The sequence below is a fragment of the Leishmania panamensis genome (assembly GCF_000755165.1).
Source record: "Leishmania panamensis strain MHOM/PA/94/PSC-1 chromosome 35 sequence".
Taxonomy (NCBI): domain Eukaryota; phylum Euglenozoa; class Kinetoplastea; order Trypanosomatida; family Trypanosomatidae; genus Leishmania; species Leishmania panamensis.
In genome coordinates, this window is record NC_025882.1 from 1041161 (window position 1) to 1062098 (window position 20938).

A 20938-nucleotide genomic window follows, 5' to 3' on the forward strand; every position below is an offset into this window, starting at 1 on the left:
CTACTTCCGAAACGATATGCGCAGAGAGAGAGAAGGGCAAGAAGAAAATTCTCTATAGCATAGCAGCACCAGCGGAGGCAAAGAAAAAAAGAATGAGACCGGGAAGGCGACGCTGCGCAGCTGCAAGCACGCGAGGCATGGCAAAAACTGAAGAGAAAGCAAACATAAGGAAGGAAAAGACTTTAAAACTCAGCGTAAGCAAAAAAATCGTATTGAGAGAGGAAAGAATTCTTTTGAAGTTGGCAGCTCTCCCTCACAGAATTCCCTTGATTTCCTCTACACTCCTCCGCCCCTCCCACCCGCCCAGCATCACGAATCAATGGAGGTGATGAAAACGAGGGGAAGAGAAAGATAAGATTGCTCTTCGCTTTGACTTTTTCGTTTGCCGTTACACTGCCACTTTCTTTCTGTCATTCAAACAAATGAGCACAGACACACAGGCCAGCACCCCCTTAAACATCAAAGCTCATTAGGGACAACGATCAAGCAAAACAACGGTGGAGGTAGAGGAGCTGTAGAGCAACCACACCACCCAATTCCATCATAGCTAAATCGATCAGCTTGGTGTCTGCTCCTACAGCAGAAGTGACAGCGGGTTCTCTATGGCGTCGTGAAAGCCCTGGAACCACTTAGCGCCGAGTGCGCCATCGACGATGCGGTGGTCAAAAGACGCCGCAAAGTTCACAACGGTCTCTACCTTGCCGGTCATCTCAAACTCACCCGTCCCCTCGTTCCTCACGATCTCAGCGCGTGGTTTGGCGGAGCCGATGGCAAGAATCATCGCCTGCGGGGGGTTGATGATGGCCGTAAAGCCGGGGATGCCTGTCGCGCCGAGGTTCGACACGGAGCACGTGCCACCCTGGAACTCGTTGGGCTGCAGCGTACCGTCGCGCGCCTTCTTCGCTAGAGCCTTCACCTCCTTCGATATTTCTACGAGACCCTTCGCCTGCGCGTTGCGGATGATCGGGGTAATAAGGCCAGTAGGCGTAGCAACAGCCACCGAGACGTCAACGATGGCGTATTGGCGGATGAAGTCGCCCTGCCAGGAGGAGTTCACCTCCGGCACCAAGGTGTTGGCGCGCGCGACCGCCTTGATGATGTAGTCGTTCACGGTGATCTTGTACTCGCCGTTGCCCTTCGCGTTCAGCTGCTTGATGAGGGCCATCATGTTGTCGACGCGGCAGTCGTCGAAGAGGTAGTAGTGCGGAACCTCCATGTTCTTGGACTGGTGCAGGCGCTTCGCAATGACAGACCGCATCGTCGTCACTGGAATGTCAGTGAAGTTGGGGTTCGCTGGAGGAGTTCCCTTGACGGCCGCGGGCTTTGCAGGGGTAGTCGGCGAAGCAGCAGCCTTGGTCGGCGCAGCCGCCTTCGCAACCAAGCCGGCGGTTCCGCTCGCCACTGCAGCAGCCACGTCCTTGGACGTGATGCGACCTACACCACCACCTGTGCCCTTGATGCCACTCAGTGACACATTATTCTCCGCAGCCATCTTGCGAGCGTACGGCGAAGCCTTCACGTGGTCGCCAGAGGCCGCAACAGGGGCAGCAGTGGCAACAGTGGCAACAGCCACAGGATTCGCAGCAGTAGGGGCAGCAGGAGCCTCCTCGCCCTCCGGCTTCCAGCTCTTGACCTCATCGGAGTTGACGCCCTCCTTCTCGTCTACGATGAGGCACACCGTCTGACCAACGACCGTCTCCTCTCCAACAGAAGTAATGACACGGGCAAAGAAGCCCTCCTCGGTCGCATTATCGTACGACACGACAGCCTTATCGGTCTCGACATTGCAGAAAGTGTCGCCGGGACAGATGGGGTCACCAGGCTGCTTGCACCACTCTGCAATCTTACCCTTCTCCATCGTGGGGGAGAGCGCGGGCATGGGAATAGGCGTGATGGTGAAGAAGCGAAGGGCAGTCAGCGCAGCTACCTTCGGGAAGGCGCGGCAGCAAAACATGATGAACAAACGGGTGTGCTGTGAAAGTGAGAGTAGCGGTAGAGGGGGTAAAGAAGCCCGTAGACTGTCTTATTTTTTTTTTTGTGAAGGAAAGGGACGAAAGGAAGAGGCGTCACCACGTGGTCTTCAAGTCCCCCTTTCGAGCTATGATGTGCTAAGAATGAAACCGTCCTACAAGTGAGAACTCCGCTAAGCGTTTTTTTTTTGCTTTTCAAAGGTGTGACTGGACACACGTGCGCCAGCAAGATGGAGATAATAAGAGAGAGAGAGGCGCAATCCCAAAAGAGTGATCAGGGGAAAGGGGGAAAGTGGCAGGAGAGCAGAGGTACGAGGCGACAAGCACAGGGAGAGGCTGGACGCGTATGTGGCAAACTCACCGCATGTGCACCATGACGTGTGGGCAAAGCGAGAACAAGCAAACTCCTCCTTTTGCACGAGTTGGCTCCCTTTACGAAATGAAAGTGGCTAATCCATTTTTTTGTTTGTCGCATGTACTTTTCAGTCTTCGCGGATGCTCTTGGCCGTGCTGCTCACAGACGGATACAACGCTGCAGAGAGGGAGAGCACGCCTATGACTCCCTGGCCTGCACGCCGAGAGAATGGTAGGGTACATCAACTTGACGGTGGTTCAAGAAAAGCGTCTAGAATCAGCGCCTGCAAAGGGACACGTGTCACGAACAGGAGAAACGGTCGTTGAAATGCACCCATTGGATCAGAGCCAGCAAAGAGAATCAAGAAAGGAGGAAACGGCAGAGTGAAAAAAAAAGGCTACAGAGCAGTAGTATTCCCTACACACTCGGTGGCGCGACGAGGATCCGGCGCTGCAGTGCACACGGGCCTTAGCAATCATGAAGGTCCCTGGGGGCTGACTCCTATGCAACGTCCTCATACTTCTAGGTCCACGACGCTCGAAGGCAGCAGCACATTCTGGCCAAAGCGGCCCATCATCATGGCGGCGTTAATGCACGGAAGGAAAGGAATCTCTTCCGACCTTGCCACCCCTTCCGGCTGGCTGCCGCCGTCTTGCGTCTCCACGCAAAACAATTCCCGGACAACCTCAGGCACCGGCAGCCAGTGCATGCCATGAGCACCGTGGAGATGCCCGCAAAGAACCACGCGGCGCGGCGCTACCTGTTGAGCGTAAGTGCAAATTGGCTGCTCCTCGACACTATGGCAGCCCCTGGGTATGTCTGGACTTTGGTGAACAATCAAGACATCAACAGAACCACCTGGAGTGGCACCTTCAAGCCGCGCGCAAAGATGCTGCTCTGACGAGCATCGAGGAGCAGTGGACAAGCCTGGGGGATCATCATTTTCTCGTACCGAGGCGAACATGAAGGGCTTCCACGCCTTTTTGTCCTGATATGCTGTATTGGGGCTCCAGCAAGAGTTCGAGATGGAGCGTGGTGAGCCGTAGAAGCGCACACCGGAAGGCTCCACCACCACACTGTCGTCACACAAATACACAGCAGGTGCAAAGAGTCGGCGCACTTCTTCCGTAGACATTGCAGCAATGGCCTTGTCGTGATTGCCCGCAATGATCAACTTCACTGGGTGCGGGTGCAACGTGCTATCCGTGAACCAGGCAGCAAAGTCGGCCAGCATCGCTTTGACATCCCGCACAAAGTTCAAACCTTCCTGAATGTCGCCGCAGTGCACAAGCACATCGCCGTTTGGAACATTCATCTCGCGATGCCGTTCGTGGGTGTCACTGATAATGACTAGACGCAAGGATGAGACCGGCTTGGGTGGCAACTCAGCGATGTTATACACCAACGCGTTGCGCAGTGAGTAGGTGGAAGGGTGCTCAACCTCGCCACTCTGCATGGTAGGAGGAGGGTTCGCATCGTAGAGGGACGAGTGCAACGGTGTCGGGGCAATCGGTGAAGCTGCGGAGATGCGTGTCGGTGGAAGTCGCGCCGTACGGCGGACAAGCCTCGGCAAGTAGCCGTAATATTCGCATAGCGCCGCAGCAGCCACAGGCATGACGACGCAGAGAATACACAGGAAACGAACTCTAGGCGTGCTTGCCCAAGTCGCATGCTTCACGTAGGCGACGACTCTATCTAAGGACGAGATGAGGGATAAAAATGGAGCCTCACGGATGATAGAGTGGCGACCCCCGTCACTGCGAGCGCGCGCACAGCAAACTTCAGCCCTCACCCTCGCACGGATATCTGAGGGGTATGGAGAGGAAAAGGGGAAAAAGGGGGCAGTGGCGGTACATGGAGAAAAGGAGGAAAGGCTGTGATCGTGGGATACTACAGGCAAGACGGCTGCACACAGTGCCAAGAGGATTTAAAAAGCATCCGCGAGTAGCTTTCATCCGGCGTCTTCGCCAAACAGAGAAAAAACTAACGCACATGCTACGGAACATCTGCGAGGCAGAAGAGGGTGGAGAGGTTTCTAAGAAAGAGTTGAGGCGCAGGAGCGATGCAAACGCATCCTAGGAGTCTGCAGAGAGCAGATAGTCGCACATGTGTACGCCACAGCACCACACTTTAATCAGCGAGCCTCAGGAACCTACCCCTTCTACTCTCCCACCTCGCTCCTCCATACGAACTTCACAGCACGTTCTTTTTTTCTATCCCCCCCCCCGCGTTGGGGGCGACGAGGTTGATAGCCGGCGCGGCCCCCACGGATCGAATGGGCCGCCCCGAGCGAAGAAAGCGCCAGAAGAGCCTACGACTGAGCATTCTTGCCGTGACTGCGCTTCGCGCGCGGCACTCGGCAAGGGCAGGGCACCAGAGCATGTGGCTGATCGACCCACCCCAAGGGAACGGGGTCGGTGGTCGAACATGCGGCCGGACTGGGTAGAAGAGAACGCCTAACAGGGTGCGGCGCTCTGCTTCGGCATGCATCCGGGTTTTGGGAGGCCCCACGTCACACAGGGCCTCGCCCACCCACTCCCGAGGGGGGCGTGCGGCCGAAGAACGGGCACGCGCAGCCCCCATGTGATCTTGTAACGCCTGGAAGTTGTCTACGACGATCCCGCGGGGTGGGCATGCTTCTGGAATCCTTCGAGCCCTGCAGGGATTTCTCGGCTTCCCGCTGACGGCGCACCGCGCAAAGCCGTCGCCTGTTCCTGCGATGAACTGCGCCAACGAAAACGATTGGCACAGTCCCCCACAGCCCAGAAAAGTTGGCCGAAGCGGGGGTGCTCGCCGCAGCGAATTCTCGACAACCCCACTTCCCCCGAACGAGCCAGGGCCCCCCCCGCCAACAGGCCCAGCGAGGACAGGCCAGAAGACTGATCGCCACACAAGCGGAAGAGCGCGAGTCCCCCCTTAGGTGCGCCTTCCATTCGCCAACCAGCACTCTTGCAAAGAAGGAGCGAAGGCCAATGATGCAGACAGGATGGATCGGGGCTGAGGCGTGGAGACCTTCAGCTGCCGCTTCCACCGCGGCCGTGCTGGCCACCTCGTTGCAAGGTATCCCTGCGCGCGCGCATCCAAACTGGAGGTGAGCTCCCCATCCGTTGTTCACCAAGAATGGTGAGCAGGAGCGGATTTCGCTCTCAACTGCGGATGTTTGGCGCAAAGGGCCGGCGCCCAGCGCAGCCAAAAGGGACCGGCCACCGGCCACGGGAAGAAGCAACCGTTTTTCTCACGGCACAGCCCCGCAATGGGAGGGACGAGCTTCCGAAGACCTCTGCGCATTGCAATGCTCTCCACCCTGCGGCTGCTAGCTAGGGGGCCGCAGTCCTCGGTGATGGTTCGTCGGGCAGTCGTGCTAAAAGGGTTGGGTGGCAGGATGGCGGCGGCGGCTGGGCAGTGCGGGTGTCACCAGGCACTGCCGTCCGAAGCTGTGGCGTAGGGTGCTCTAGGGAAACCACGGAGGGCGTCAATAGATGCGACATGCTTTGTAATGACACGGTTGCCCTCTGCCACAGTGTGTGAATGGTGTAAAGGCGAACGGATGCCAATGGACACGCCATGCGAAGACGCGCAGCGCCAGGGTGCGCAGGGGAGATGTTTCGGGGGGCCTCGCGCGGAAGCGTGGGCGAAAACCCATTCCCAACCACCAGCCCGGCAACAAAGCCACCCGTCCCCGCCCAGCCCGCTGGCGGGAAACGGGGCTTTGGCGGCGGGGGTCACCCAGTTTCCGCAAACCTGGATAGTTCGTGGGGCATTAATCGTCTTCGCAACACTTTGATTTGCAGAGGGGCAAGGAGTCGGAGTCCAACAGCACCGACCCCTCATCGAAAGCAGGGGGAAGACAAGTGACAAGTCGGTGAGGACGAACGCGCTGGCGAATCAGCTTGGGTTTGGCCGTGTCCCTCATTGTCCCCCATCCAGACGCAGAGCCATACGACAGCCTGGCGTCGCCATGGCCGGAGACAAATTGCCTCATATCGCACCGCGCATGTCCCTTTCTCTCGTTGCATCAGTGCCCGTTTCTTTTGCAACACACACACACGTCACAAATCTGAACGCTCACAATTCACAGACACCGCAACATCGTAACTCCCCTCTTCGACTGTCACTGCTGAAAAGCCCAGTCTCAGACTTTCCTGGACGCCTCGACATTCGCCTTTGCCATGTTCATCAAGAACTCTTTCACCTTCCGGCGCTGCCCAGCAAAGTTGCCAACGATTAGGAGATGTGCATTCAGCAGCTCCTGCTGCTCCTGTGAAATCCCGGCCATTGTCAAGGATGGTGCAAGACTGGGAAAGAGCCTCACGTAGGGTTCGCTGATCCCGTAAGCCACATTTTCACGTTCACGAGGCGGCAATTCGCCGTCCAAAGTCTGGGTCACGTACGAGACGAGCCGCGAATAGACCACCACCCGCACCTCCGTCAAGGCTGCTTCCACCTCCGGTGAGACTGTGGTGTCTGTGGTGAGGTTAACGATGGAGATGAGAAAACTCTGTGCTGTACGGTTGTCAGCGCCGCTTTCAAAAATGCTCATCGCCACCTCTGCCGCCGCGAGAAGAAGCGCTTTGTCGCGCTTCCATGAGTGGCTGTCCAGCACATGGCTCCGCATAAAATTGATCACATCTTTTGCGTAGTAGAGCCATTGCTTTGACTCCACCACATCATCACATGTATTGCGCACCCTTGCCTCCTCCACCCGTTGCTGACGCACCTGCTCCTTTCGCTGAGCGAAAAATCGGTGGAGAAGTTGAAAAATGTAAATTAGCAACGTCGGGTGCTCCTTGCCAATCGGAAGCAAGCACTTCTCCGTGAGAGAGCGAGTAACATGTGTGGGTATCTGAGCGCTGGTCGTGAGGGCAGTGATGACTTCACCAAACCGTTCCGCTGGCAAAATGGGGCTCAGTTCTCCAAAGACTTGGTATAGAGCGACACGAATATTCATAAGAATAGCGCGAGCTCCACGCAGTGCGTTGGCCAAGTGTGCATCACTCATGCGTGTCTTACCAGGCAAAAACAGATCTCTTTCTCCCGCTTCCTGCTCAAGTATGCTGCGGTACTCAGGCGGTAGATCGCTCGGCTGCATACTGTGGATGCTCAAGAGCAGGTGGCCGATCAGTGGGAACAGTTGCGTTGCCTTCTCTACCACGTATGGTGTCATCTGGCAACGACGAAAGACGGCGGCGATCGTGTTCAAACATCCTTGCAGCACACCCCTCGCGTCCTTGTCGTCTGGTGTAGCTGCGCACATAATGTGATTGAATATCTTTTGGCTTTGGAGAGCTGGAGAAGTGGCCAGCATGTTCACAAGCGGGTTCACGATTGTCTGCAAGTAGGCGTCAGACTCGTGAGCCGGCAGAATAGCTGTGAGAGCAATAAGGGCCTCGTACAGGAGGGAACGCTCCATTCCATTCGCACGCATCAGCATCGGCTCCAGCTGTTTCATCAGAGAAGGAGTCCGTGGTACAAAGCGGCGGCTGTGTTCGACACACATTTGCACCAGAAGCGTGTGCGCCCGGCGCCGTGCAGCGGAGACGTCGATGTCGTCAGTGCATCGACTACCCTCGTCGCCGATGCACTTTAGAAGGATATTAATGGTTCCCTCCCATACATTCATGTCAGCGCCGTCGCGCACCTTCCAGAAGTAAGAGAGCATGTTAAGATAGACAGGTCTGAGCACCGCGTCAGAGGGCTCATGGGCCAACAACGTCGACACACACGCATTGACATTCACAGACGATAACTCGAAAGCGGCCGAGAGGCACTCCATCATGAACTGGGTAGCCTCCCAGTAGACGAACGTCAGGCTACTCTGTCGCACAAAGTGATTGCGAGTACGCGGGTCTTCTGGGGTACCTTGGGGGTCAGGCAGGTCGACTAAGAGGCTCAGCACATACTGATTCGTGCGTTCCGGGTACATGCGAGCTAGCTGAGTCAAGATCTTGCTGGCACCTCGTCGGAAGTCAGCAAAGACCTCCTCGAACAGCTGCACAAAGCCAAACTGCTCTCGAGAGAGCTCTTGCCCTTCTGGGCTCTTGCCTTGCGTGGGATGGCATAGGTTCTTGGGGAGCAGCAGACGCAGTCCGTTATAGATTTCAACCGCATCCACATAGCGAAACGCCTCCTCTCCCATGCGCTCCATCAGCTGCACAGCCTCCTGCCCGAACAAGATACTGGGTATGGAAAAGACCGGCATGAGGCTCTGAACCAGTAGCACACCCTCCAGCTGCACAAAGTCCTTGGGAAGCTCCAACGTTAGGTTAAGAATTTCATCCAACGCGGCAATGTCACCCTCAGCAACCAATGCGGGTATCTTCCGCAGCACAATTGTGAGCAGAACGCGCAGGACGGCCGCTTTGTTAACATCGCTGCCCGAGTAGGAGCGCAGCAGGGCGGTGGCGCACGTTAGAACCGGATGCTGCGCCGGCACCCATCGCAGTAGTACCTCCATCGTTGCTGCCAGATTATGTTCTTGCCATACACAGAACTGTAGCTGAGGGGCGAGGATACCAATCATGTTGAACGCAGCCTCGACGCACAGCCCCAAGTCCGGCGCCAGCGCCGTGGACTGCTCACCACCAGAGGCCATGTAGTACGTGTACAGACTCATGGTGACGGCACTCAGAAGCTGACTTCCCTGCTTCGTCACACTGCGCTTCAGCCTCCCGATAGACTCGCGTGGCACACGATCGAAATCAGGCTCGACCAGCGCAACTATCAACTCGCTCAGAAGCAGCATTCGGCGGGGCTGGGATTCGATTCCTGCGCACAGGGACCCAAGTATTTGATCGACCACCGCGTCCTCTGAGTAGATTACGCACTCGATGAGGAGCTCCATCAGGTCCGCCCGCAACAAAGGCCCTAACGTCGGCTCATTGCAGTACCAAGAGAACAAATCCATCACAGGGAGTTGTGTTGTTTGTAGCACGCGAGCGTGCAAGGCGTGGCGTAGCAGAACCGCACCATACGCCTGAACTGCCACGCCTTCGTTCGACGTCTTAAGAAGTCCGATACCGATCTGTGCCACATCTGCAGCGGGCAGACCCTTCTCCCATTGCATCAGTTGGAGAGTGCAGTCTTTTCTGTGATCATTGTTGGTGCTCCCGTACAGCCCACGCAGCAAAGTGATAGCATCGGCTAGTGACATGGTGAGCTAGAAATCAATTGCTGAGCAGAAAGGTGATACACTCTGTGCTGATGCACTCGGAAAAGGATAATTACGTTGCTGTTGCTTCACAATGAGCGTTGGTCACCTGCAGAGTTTCACCTCTACGCGTTCCCCTTCGAGCCTGTGCGGATATTCAGCAAGACACCTCAGGATCTCTCTGACCTTCAACGCTTCTGCTTCAGAAAATAAAGAGATCTCTTTGGCTCAGACAAAAGGCTGCTTCCATACAGAGATACTTGGGTTTATGTGGCTGTCTGAGTGGCGCACGCGACCATGACCCGTCTTCCGAAGGGAGAGCCCACAGAAGTAGCTCCGCAGACAAGAAATGAAACAGTAAGGAAAGACCTACCCATGTAGGTGGAAGAACTGTCAACACAAAGAGCAGAAGAGGGGTGGCCAAACTGGTAGGGATAAGTGGAAAGCAGCGTAAGACAACAGACAGGAGAAAGACAGAGATGCTGCACTCTCGACAGGGTTTTCAACATTCCTTGGGTATGGTCGTTCATAGAAAAAGGCCAGCCGAATCCTCATTCTGAGCCCATCTTTAGCATGGCGTCGACCATTCTTTTTGGTCTTCTTCAGTCTTTTCCCCCATCGCGCTTTGGTCACTCATTTAGTTTGCCAGAAGTGTACTTGGATACGAGGTGCAGCACAAGCACTGGGCCAGGTGCGCTTCAGTCCCTGAAGTTGTGATGACTGCTGCAGCGCACAGCTACAGAGGCAGGAAAAGCACGGTGAGCTCAAATGCGATGAGGATTGTGAGTACTGGTCTCATATCCACTTCTACTTCTTTCTCAGTAATGCCCCCGTGGCAGGTTGCATGATGACTTCTCAGCAGGTGCCAATGAAAGGGCGGTTGTGGCATTTGCGTCTCCGACCACGCGGCACTCACGCACCGAGCTCCCTGGCCTCATCACCCAGTCTAAGCGACGGCAACAGCCCCAGTTGGTTGGCTTCACTACGGTTGTTTGTCCGTCCACAGACCAGCGGGACAGGTCAGATAAGGTGAAGCTGCATTGAAAGAAGGTGGCGCCAGCTGCATCCCAATCAGACAGGTCAGCCCTGTGAAACACACAATGAGAGAAATGCGCCCGACGTGCTGCTGCTGCGGACGCGTCGGTAGACAAGAATGTGCAAGAGTAAAACTGAGCACCTGCCAGATTTGCCTTCCGCAAGTCACACAAGTTGAACGTGCAATGCGCAAAGTAGGTGCCAATAAGAATAGCCTCGGAAAGATCGCTTCGATTAAAGCTAGCAGACAAACGTGTGCCGGAGAGGTCGATCCTGTGCAAGTCACGGCCCTCAAGCACAGTTCCGATCTCCTTCCGTGGACGCCACGCGGCTGAAGAGCTCAATGAGTAGGCAGACTTTTTGGCTGTCACGGAAGGATCTGCTTTGATAATCAAGAGGGATGAGGAATCAGGCTGCGTGGACTCAATTTCGATAGCAGAAAGAACAGAATCGCGTAGAAGGTGCCGCGCGCAGCCTACCGCAGTTCCTGAGGTCAAGCTGGGCTTCTGCGTCGAGTACTCCGAGGAAACAGATGGTGCAGATCCATCGGTGGACGCCTCTGCCAACCGTGATGAGCGAAGCAGGAAGAGCGCTTCGAGGATCTGGCCCATGGCTTCTGCGTTAACACGGCGACTCATGGCAGCACAAGCGCGTCGTTTATCTAGTAGAGCCGCCTCTTTGTTCGGCAGTGTTGAGAGATGAAATAGTAGAAGCCAGAATGAAAAAAATAGTCATGAAGTTGCACCTTTCATCTTTGTGCGCACAGTTCCGCTGCGCAAGCTGCGTTAAAATGAGCAGCCCACACGCTAAGCTCCAAACATTCGGTACGCAACCACGTAGAGGCCCACATGTGCCACTCTTCATCATTACACATACACGAGAAGCACTGAGAGAGCAGCAAAGGCAAACAAAGACGACACCAGCGCGATACCTGCTGGGGGATGCCTTCTAGAGCGCGAACAAAAGGGGTATGCATACGCTGGTGCACTTCTGCTTGTCTTTCGAACTGTTGAAAGTACAGGTACACTGGCCATCCAGGTGAAGGTATACAATTTCAAGACACGGCCACGGGAAGAAGGTGGTGCTTCCGCAGCAACCAACCGCAGCTTGCTGAACGAAAAGTACGTTACTGAGACGTGCACAGGCCGCAGTGAGTTCGCGTGCACGAGAAAAACGAAGGCTGTGAGACCTCGACGATGAAGAGAACATTTTGCGCGAAAATGAACGGTACTTGGGTTGAGCAGGAAGAATGACGCACTGCTCATGGGCAGTGGTGCGTGTGATTATCCTGTTTCTGTAATTTTTGATCCTTCTCTTTACATTCTCCACCTTGTCTTTGATGACTTCGATAGGCGGCGAAACGGTACTAAGGGGCCGCTGTCGATGGAGCGAGCGGTTTGTAGATCTGCGCACACCACAAATGGCCCTGATGCACTCGGTGGAGCGCCAGAAGATACTGGGGAGCGCGAAGCTTGGCGACGATCGTACTCGCAGTACCCCAGGGCAAAGCAGGGATGATAAAAGTTCCCTCTGGCATCAACGTGGTGCACCGGGCAAACATCGTGGGCGTGCGTGTTGCTCGGAATAGAACTATCCATGTGGACCGGCGCCACAGAGCGGTGGCGTGAATTGCTCTCACGGCTAAGGATTTCTGCTATCGCCTCCACATCCTCGTCCTGATTCTCTTCTGAGCCATGAAGTACATGCACTGCCTCGCGGTTCAAGGCGCACATGCCTCGCACAAACGCCTCCTTGAGCTTCTCACTCAACCTGCTATCCTTTTCTCTCTCCACCTCCAATTGCCTCTGGTACTCTTCGATCTGCCCAAGTAGCTCCTGCTCGCGGCAGTCACGTTTATGCATCTCCTTTGCCTCAAGCCGATTCTGGCGGCACGCTGCTGCAAACAGGCGCCACTGCGTGTACGCGTGAAACATGCCGAGTCGCCCAATGTGAATGTGAGCCTCCACAGCGAGTCTGCGACGTTCCCGATGAACGTCAGCACAGCGCCGCCATGTGTGAAAGAGGGGCTTGAGGTGAAGCCTCGCTTGCATCTGCTGCAGTGCCACAGCGGCCTGCGCCACTTGTGTCTTTGTCTTCTGGTGACGCTCCTCTTCCGCTGCCTTCGCCGCTTCGGCATCCGCAATCCTTCGCTCCAGCTGTTTACGCACCACATCGAGCTCTTGTTTGGCGTCGTCGTGCACTTGCTGAATTCGTCGCCGAAGGTACTCCTCTATCATGCCTGAAACATGGTCGTTCATGCGAGCGCAAGCGCCGTCAACGCTCTGAGCCACCTCAGCCACGAAGCGCTCATCTGTCTCTGCCTTTACGAGCGGCATTCTGCAGCTCACGATGACGCTCAGGCAGACAAGCGATTGTTGCAAAGGGAAAAAAGTGATTCCTAGTTTTTTGAGAAATCCGCCACTAAAACTTCAGAAAGGTTAAGAAGAAGTCGAAGGACAATATGAGTAAGAACTGTTTGCTTAACGGATGTGTGTTTTTCACTCAGTGGGCGAGGAACTTTGCTTTGCATTCCAGAGAAAAAGAAAAGGCGTTCTTTCAGAAAAGAAAGAGGGTCTCCCAAAACCCTCTTCTGCCTCAAGCCCTCTGCACCTTTACGCGGCACGCAAAACCAGCTTGCAAATCGAACTGGTGGGTAATGAATTTAAAAGATCGTTGAAGAACTCTTGAATAGGGCAGTTAAACACACACACACTCTGCAGAGGAGCCTGAGGCGTTCCTGCGTAAAGTGGCTCAGTGGGAGAGCAGGCAGAATGTACGCACCTACACAACCACCAAATAGTAAGAGGAGGGAGAGAAGGCGGCAAGTGAAGGGCGGACGCTTGCTCCGTCTGCCTCAGGTCGCAGACAGGGAAAAAAAGCATGCACCATTTGTCTTTACCTCCAGCGTCTGGCAAGTTCTGGTTGTGCTTTCTTGTGCGGCAGGATATCCGGACGAGAGCATTGCAATGTGATCGTCCATCATGGGTTGCTTTTTCTTCCACACGACTTGAATTGTACCAAATATTCGCTGTGAAGTACGAGGCCTCAAGAGAGTGAAGAAGCGTCCTCTGCTCCAAGGAGGAACACTAGAAAGGAGTCGAAAAACGCTTCACAAGGATAAAGGGGAAAAAAAAACTCAAAGCATTGCCTCTAGACAACTGCATGTCAGGGACCCCGCCTGTGCGCCACACCAATGCTCGGTCTTCTGAAGCAAGTGGCGAAGAAGAGTGTTGTAGAGGGAAGAGGGGCGAAGATGTACACACACTTGCTTACTTTTCGGCAAACATTTCTTTTGTGGTCAAGCTTGGTTGGGCGTCGAGGGATTCGTCATCGAGTCCACCCTCCTTCTCCTGCATCCTCGCCGCCTGTTGAGGGTTCATTGTCGTCCCGTTGACGCGCAGCTCCTCCTGCCTTTTGCGCATCTCCGTGTACTCTTTTGCCGCCATCTGCGTTCGTAGCAACGGGTTGCGTGCGACCTTTTCGTGCAGCATAGCCTCCTTGTAAAGCAATGACGTTCCATATGTATACGCTTGCTGTGCAGGGTCCTCAAGGTGCGCTTCAAGGGCGTTGATCGTGCGATCCAGCTCCCTGCGGTCAATCAAATGTGCCATCTTCTCGCGCACCTTGGTCAGCTCCTCCATCAACGTAAGCTTCTGAGCTCGGTCGCCAGCCAGCAGAATCTGGCACAAGCGCCTCAGCGCATCGTTGATGAGGCGGTGGCCTCGAATGCGCGACGCCAACGCGCACTGGGTGTAGATGTACACATATGCTGGCTCATACATGTCCCACATCCTCTGTACCTCGTCCCGGTCCTTTGGATGCACACGAAAGGCAAAGTACATGTGAGTCCAGAAGAGGAAGGGATCAGAGCCTTCGTGCTCCTTGGCGCGCCACTTAAGTATTTTGCGCCGGAACAACGTCTCTGCAGCTGCATTAAGCGTGTTGTAGTACGGAATCAGCTGTGGCGTCACAGAGCCGCCACGAGCGCGCAGCTCCATATCCTTCAATAAAAGTTCGTTTGACGGCTGCCACTTCAGACGACGGTGCACCTCCTTTGTGATGGCCTCCCCGTAGGCAGGCAGGTTTGCATGCACGACAGCAACCCGGTACGGCAGCTCGCTGAACGGCTCAATCCAGTGGCGGGGCTCACCTTGTGCAAAGAGTTTATCCACCACCGTCTCCACATCCTGCAGGTGTCGCAGTACGTGATCACCAGGCTCGTAGACACGAAGCATGTACTTTGCCTCTGTGAGTAGCGGCGCCTTCCACGACGCGGGGAGCCGCTCGCGCGCTGTGCGTACCGCCAGATGATACAAGTTGAGGCACTTCTCGCGGTAGGACCAGCTGGTCTGGAAGCGGCCCTGCCGCTGCATGAACTCCGAGTGCTCCCAGTACAAGTCGCCCATGTAGCGCAGCCACAGATGCTCTGCAGTTTCCTGAGTAAGAGGTGCCCCTTCCAAGAACACACGCGCACGCTCAGGGAACGGGTGGATGGACGGGTGTGTCTTCTTGTTCACGTTCTCCAAGCAGCGATCAGAGATGTCTGTCGCGAGTGTGAGACGACCTCGGCGTTCGTTGAACCACATGTACTCTGTTTCGTCCGTCAAAGGGTACCAGCGTTTACTGCTGCCGGAGTGCCACAACGCTTCGGCCTTGTCGAGGTGCCCAGTGATTTCTGCAAAGACGGCATTCTCCCCATCGAGGAACTCCTTCTCATCATATTCGTAAGGCGGGTCAGAGTCGGGTACTGGAATCTGCACAATATCCTTGCTGGCCTTAGCATAGTTGGAGAAGAGCTCGATCGAGTCCTCAAAAAGCTCCTCGGCGCGGGAGCGAAAGCGGCTGTCGGCGAAGTCGATGTACATGCGATGAAACTTCTTGCCCGCGTAGAATGCCAATGCACCACGACACCACTGATAAAACGCCTCCACTGCCGCGTCACGGGACGAGTCCTTGATACCGTCAACGCGGGAAGGGCATCTGACGTAGGCATCGTTGAGGTGACGGTGGAGAAACTCTTTGTGGGTCTCCAGTTGCTCGGCACTCTGGAACTCCGTGATAATGAACTCACCCAGCTCATTCTTGATCCACCTCATGAAGGGCTGGGAAAGGGGCTCATACTTACGGTCGCGCACCATGATCGCGTAGCGCTGTACCGGGTTCTTGCGAATCGTGTCAAGCTCGAGGGACGTCATCTCCTCGACAAAATTCATGAAGTTTCTTCCTAGCAGCTTGCTCTTCGCAGATGCGCGTCGAAGAATCTCGTCTGCCTCTGCCTTAACGGTGTTCGCCTCGGTGGTGCGATTCCCCTTGAACTTGTAGAAGTCGGCGAGAAAGTGCTTCGTGTGGGCCTCGAAGATAAGGCGAAACACTTCCTCCTGCTCCTTGGGCACATCTGGATGATCGCCGATGCTCCCTTCGCGGAAGCGCTCCATTGTGTCGTACAGCATCTTCTCGCACTTGTCCTCGCTCGTCACCTGAGTAAGGTTCCCGAATTCAGTCAGAGCCTGCTGAAATGCGTCTCGATAAGCCCGCCACGTCTTCTCGAGGTCCTCCTTGTCGAACTTGACTGCATCCACGGCATCGACGCCACGGTACGGATCCACAATGGAGTCTGTCTCCCACGGCAAATTCGGCAGTAGAATATCGGAGTCGTACGACAGCTTTGACTTGCGCAGCCGCTCCTGGCGCTCGAGCCGCTGGCGCTGCGACTTCTTCAGAGGTTCACCGTCCTTGTTCACAAGCTTCTTCTCCTTCATCTCCTTTTCCTGTGCCTCAGTAGCACCCTCAAGCGAGCCATCCTTCGCAACCTCGCGAAACAGCGGAAGCGGCTTGTACCCGGCTACCAGCTCCGGCAAAGACTTGAGTTTATGCATCTTCATTTCATCAAACGCAGACTCACCTGACGGGGCGTCGTCCAGCGTCACCCGGTCACTGTCGCGCAGCGGCGGAGGAAGGTAGTACTCCTTTTCTGGCTGTTTCTCCTCCAGGGGGTCGTGCACCATGCTATACTGTCGAATCATCGGTTCCGTCTCGACGAGAGTCTCTCGATACCACTTCGGCATCTCATTCAGCTCTCTGGAGTGTGGAACACGAAAAAGCTCGCTTGGTACGTCTGGTTCCGCGTTTTGCGGTCTCTCAGTGATGTGGATAAACCCTGCCGACGTAGACACCTCAACAGCTCCTGGCACTGACTCGGCCGGTGTCGCAGACGCTTTGAGGTGGGTCTGAGAAACTGCTGGCTGCACTTCCGCTGCCTCCGCAAGAAGCAAAGCCTCGATCTTTCCCACCGTCTCTCCGTCAGTCAGGGCGCGAGTCGTTTTCCCGGGTTCCAGCATCTGTCGCTCAGCCTCAAGCTCCTTGACTTTCTTGATATTTGCCTCAACCTGCGCACGCAGCATTGGACGGTCGCCGTACTGCTTCGACGTTGTGTGGTGCGCCTTCACCGCTGCTACTACTGGGTCGTGGCCAGCCTGCCGCGAGGCCTCCGCCCCTTGCTCCAGCATCTCGTACTGAATGCACGCCTGGGTCGCGATAGCGGCGCCCTGCTCCACAGTAATCCCGGTTGGAAGTGGTTCCATATCTGCCTTAGGAAAGCCAGATATCGGATCGATTTGTGCGGGGTTGAGCTCTCCCTTCCCTGCCGTGAGGGCCTGATGCGCCCCGTAAGCCTGCAGTTTCATCTTTGTCTTGGCCACCTCGAGAGGATCAGCAGTACCAGAGAGTGCCTGATATGTCTGGTCTGGATCGAGGTCAACGACACCAGAGAGAATGCCGTGGTAGACGTCGGCCATTTCAGACTGACGCTGCTCCTCTTCTTTCAACAGTGCCCAGTCCGTTTGCAAGCTCTGGTGAACAGCTTTGCGCTCCTCGCCCTCGATGAGCCACATGCGGTCTTTGTAGCGGGTGTCAGCGAGGTGCTTCCAGGAAGAGTCGGACCACCGCTGATCGGTAGGCAGCACGCGACGGCGACCATTTTCGTCGTAGTGATCTAGGTAGTCCGTGTAGCCCTGCGGCCATATCATCCGATCTTTTTGAATTTTGAAAGACCGGTCCTTCCAGTGCAGATACCACTCCTGCTCACGCTCGATAGGATCCTGGATGAACAAGTCGAAGCGATCGCGGATATCCTGAATTACCTCCTCCGAGGTCGGGATAAGAGACTTACGCCACCGAACCTCCCAGGGTAGACCATCGATGTCCTGCTGCTCCTCCAGCATGTCGCGCCGCATCTGCGGAGAGCTCTTTGTCAACCGCTCGCCGGGGCCATACTGGCCAAACTTTGCTCGCATCTCACGCTCCTTGTCAATGTCGCTGCGGCGCCGAGCCTCATCGGACATGTCAGGCAACTTGACGTGCTCGAGGTTGTTGAGTCCGAACTGAAGGTGCGGTGTAAGATCAGGCGACTCCACGACAGATATTTGGGAACCGGTGTTAGGGTCAGCGTTTGGCTGGCCACGCTGGCGGTCGCGCGACCCGCCGAGGGAGTTCTGCGACTGGTGGCGCAACGAACTCCACTGTGTTGGATATCCAATACATCCCTTATACGATAGGGAGAGGCATCGGGTAGAGCTTCCACTCCTTGCCCTCCTCATCATTCTTGAGACGTGTAGTGTGTGTGTAGAGCGGTGCCAAAGTCACTACTGAATCCACTGTGTTCTATACCTATTGCTCTCCTGCGAGAACTTCTAGTGAAGCGGATGGAAACCGAAGGTGGAGAAAGCTGAAGGAAGGGTTGACCAATGAAATGAGGACCATGATGAGGAGATGAGCGCTGGCATGTGGACCAAATAAGAACTTGCTGAGCTAAGCCCGACTGCGCAACTTCTCTTGATTTCACAGTACGCCTCGTTTTGTGTGGCCCTGCCGTTCCTGCCTGTTGCACTGAAAAAAGTACTGACATGCTGTACGTGCCCCGACCCGTTTATCTGCCGCCTCTTATTGGCTTCTTCAGTTTCGAACATTTTCATGGAAACAGACTGTGTAATACAGAAGAAACACCAAGGCGCCATGGCTTCCTTGGCACTTCCACAAGCACAGTATGTTTGGCAGAGACACAGTAGCACCAGTAGAGGATTCCAGAAGATGGAAATGTTGAAAGCATTTTAGTGTCTTTCCCTGGCGAGGTATACTACACTCCTGCTAGCTAAACAGAGTGCGCAACGATCAAGCGGCACGCTGCTCTTCTTCCTATGAGAGTGTGGCCTGTACGCTTAAGAATTGCCGCCATTTTTTCGCTTGGAAAGAGAAAAGAGAAGCGCGCCCACCGCCTCTTCCATGTCTCGGAAAAGGACACGAAACACAAAAGCTCAGGAGCCACAGTGTAGACATACACACGACATACAGGAGAGAGTAGGGGGCACACACGAAAAAAGAAAATGCACTCAGCAATATGAAAACCAGAAACAGCTCTCTGAAAGCTGTCGACTGTAGAGAAACACAAGGCGGACAGCGTCGTGAAAAGCGAGATGCGAAAATGAGAAAAAGTTAGATGGAGAAACTTGATTAGTATACACACACACGCGTACAATAGAAATCTTCCGGCTCTCAGAGAAAAGAGGTTCGGTGCGTTCCAGCGCACTGGGGCAGCCTTGCAGTGCTGTGAGCCACTCCCATGCTCAGCACCGATCTGTCACAAAAATGCTATGAGATTGGAATGGTTCTCTGACCGCTTGGCTGGTCACTGTTTCCGCCTCGTGGCGGTGCAGCCTTGCTTTCCGCAGCATGTGAGAGGCGCGGAGGTCGCTCTGGGATAGCCTCGCCCTTCAAAATCTTCTCAAGATCCTTGCCACTGAGAGTTTCATACTTGAGCAGGTTGTTAGCGATAGCCTCCAGATCGGCGCGGTGGCTAAGAAGAAGCTCCTTGGTTTCGACGTAGGCCCGCTCAACAAGGCGATGCACCTCTTTTTCGATTTTGAGTTTCGTCTCATCTGATATGTAGGCGCCTTCGGCCGTATCGGGAGTTCCATAGTCGACGAAGCCCATGGCGTCACTGAACCCAAACTGTCGCACCATGTGACGGGCCATGTTTGTGGCCTGCTGAAAATCGGAACCTGCACCAGTCGTGATGTCGTCAGGGCCCAAAAGAATCTCTTCGCCGACGCGTCCCGCCACACACACCTTCAGGCGCGCTAGGCACTGGCGCTTGCTTTGACTGTACTTATCCCTCTCTGGCTGCTGCTGGACGAGTCCCATTATGCCGTTGCCGCGGGGAACGATGGTTGCCTTGTGCACAGGATCGGCACCCTCGTCCCTCAGCAAGATAGCACTCAAAGCATGGCCACCCTCATGGAACGCAGTCACACGACGCTCCTCCTCCGGCACGATCTTCTTGCTCTCGGCCCCCATCATGACGCGGTCCTTGGCGTACTCTATCTCTTCGCTGCTCACCTTCGTCTTGTTCAGCACCGCGGCCCGTATGGCTGCCAGATTCACCAAGTTGCTGAGCTCGGCACCTGTGAAGCCAGTTGTTCCGCGTGCAATGTCCATTGCACTGACCGTACTGTCTGTCTTAATCTTGTCAAGGTACACCTGAACCACCTCCGCACGTCCTTTCATATCCGGGGGGTCAACGGTGATGGTTGTGTCCAGACGACCGGGGCGCGTGAGTGCCTTATCCAGCGTTTCAGGGGTGTTCGTGGCAGCGAGAACAATAACGGCATCATCGGAGTCGAAGCCGTCCATCTCTGCTAAGAGCTGGTTCAACGTCATGCGAGAGGTACTGTGGTCAGAACGAGAGCGGCGACCGCCTAACGCGTCCACCTCGTCGATGAAAATTAAAGCTGGCGAGTTGGCCTTTGCGGCTGCGAAAAGCTCGCGAACGCGGCGGGCGCCAACGCCAACAAACATCTCATCGAACTCACTCCCGGTGGCGTAGAAGAAGCTCACGCCGGCCTCTTTGGCAATCGCCTTTGCCAGCATGGTTTTCCCGCACCCTGGTGGACCGGTGAGCAGCGCACCTTTTGGCAGCCGGCCACCTAAGTTGTAGAACTTCTCGGGGTCCTTCAGAAACTCCACAATCTCCTCCAGCTCCTTCTTCGCCTCATCGCATCCGCGAATGCTGTCAAACGTAACCTCCAAGTTATCCAGATTAACCGGTTTCACGTCGACAGAGCCGAACAAGCCAGATATGCCAGAGCGCGCAAATCCTGACTTGTTTGCAGACTGGCCGTCCTGAAAGCGATCGTTGAACTCCTCGACCAGGCTGATAAAACAGCTAAGAGCAATTCCGAAGAGCAAGAACATCCAAAAGCGGGTGGCCCAGGAAGCCTTCTGCGGGGCTGAAACGACCACAATCGGCCTTTCTTTTGTACCCAGATCGCTTGGGAGCGGCGGCTGGGTCTGGCCGTAGGACACACCTCCTTGCGGCAGGGGAGGTGGTGGAGCTGGATACGTGACATTATATGGACTCCACATAGGTTGTGCGTAGTG

General features: G+C 55.3%; 7 protein-coding genes across 7 annotated transcripts; all 7 read right to left on the reverse strand.

Annotated features, from left to right (window-relative positions):
* Positions 1-574: 574 nt before the first annotated feature.
* Positions 575-1954, reverse strand: LPMP_352720 (dihydrolipoamide acetyltransferase precursor, putative; the record flags this gene model as incomplete). Its single annotated transcript, XM_010704907.1, has 1 exon — positions 575-1954. One exon carries the CDS (start codon positions 1952-1954, stop codon positions 575-577), a length of 1380 nt encoding a protein of 459 aa, XP_010703209.1.
* Positions 1955-2839: 885 nt separating this feature from the next.
* Positions 2840-3940, reverse strand: LPMP_352730 (metallo-dependent phosphatase-like protein; the record flags this gene model as incomplete). The annotated part of the gene is made up of 1 exon (XM_010704908.1): positions 2840-3940. One exon carries the CDS (start codon positions 3938-3940, stop codon positions 2840-2842), a length of 1101 nt encoding a protein of 366 aa, XP_010703210.1.
* A 2517-nt stretch (positions 3941-6457) lies between these two features.
* Positions 6458-9475, reverse strand: LPMP_352740 (hypothetical protein; the record flags this gene model as incomplete). The annotated part of the gene is made up of 1 exon (XM_010704909.1): positions 6458-9475. One exon carries the CDS (start codon positions 9473-9475, stop codon positions 6458-6460), a length of 3018 nt encoding a protein of 1005 aa, XP_010703211.1.
* An 815-nt stretch (positions 9476-10290) lies between these two features.
* LPMP_352750 (hypothetical protein) lies at positions 10291-11145 on the reverse strand (the record flags this gene model as incomplete). Its single annotated transcript, XM_010704910.1, has 1 exon — positions 10291-11145. The coding sequence occupies one exon, from the start codon at positions 11143-11145 to the stop codon at positions 10291-10293; it is 855 nt and encodes a 284-aa protein (XP_010703212.1).
* A 678-nt stretch (positions 11146-11823) lies between these two features.
* LPMP_352760 (hypothetical protein) lies at positions 11824-12843 on the reverse strand (the record flags this gene model as incomplete). Its single annotated transcript, XM_010704911.1, has 1 exon — positions 11824-12843. One exon carries the CDS (start codon positions 12841-12843, stop codon positions 11824-11826), a length of 1020 nt encoding a protein of 339 aa, XP_010703213.1.
* Positions 12844-13776: 933 nt separating this feature from the next.
* Positions 13777-18105, reverse strand: LPMP_352770 (hypothetical protein; the record flags this gene model as incomplete). The annotated part of the gene is made up of 1 exon (XM_010704912.1): positions 13777-18105. One exon carries the CDS (start codon positions 18103-18105, stop codon positions 13777-13779), a length of 4329 nt encoding a protein of 1442 aa, XP_010703214.1.
* Positions 18106-19150: 1045 nt separating this feature from the next.
* Positions 19151-20923, reverse strand: LPMP_352780 (mitochondrial ATP-dependent zinc metallopeptidase, putative; the record flags this gene model as incomplete). The annotated part of the gene is made up of 1 exon (XM_010704913.1): positions 19151-20923. One exon carries the CDS (start codon positions 20921-20923, stop codon positions 19151-19153), a length of 1773 nt encoding a protein of 590 aa, XP_010703215.1.
* Between the last annotated feature and the right edge of the window lie 15 nt (positions 20924-20938).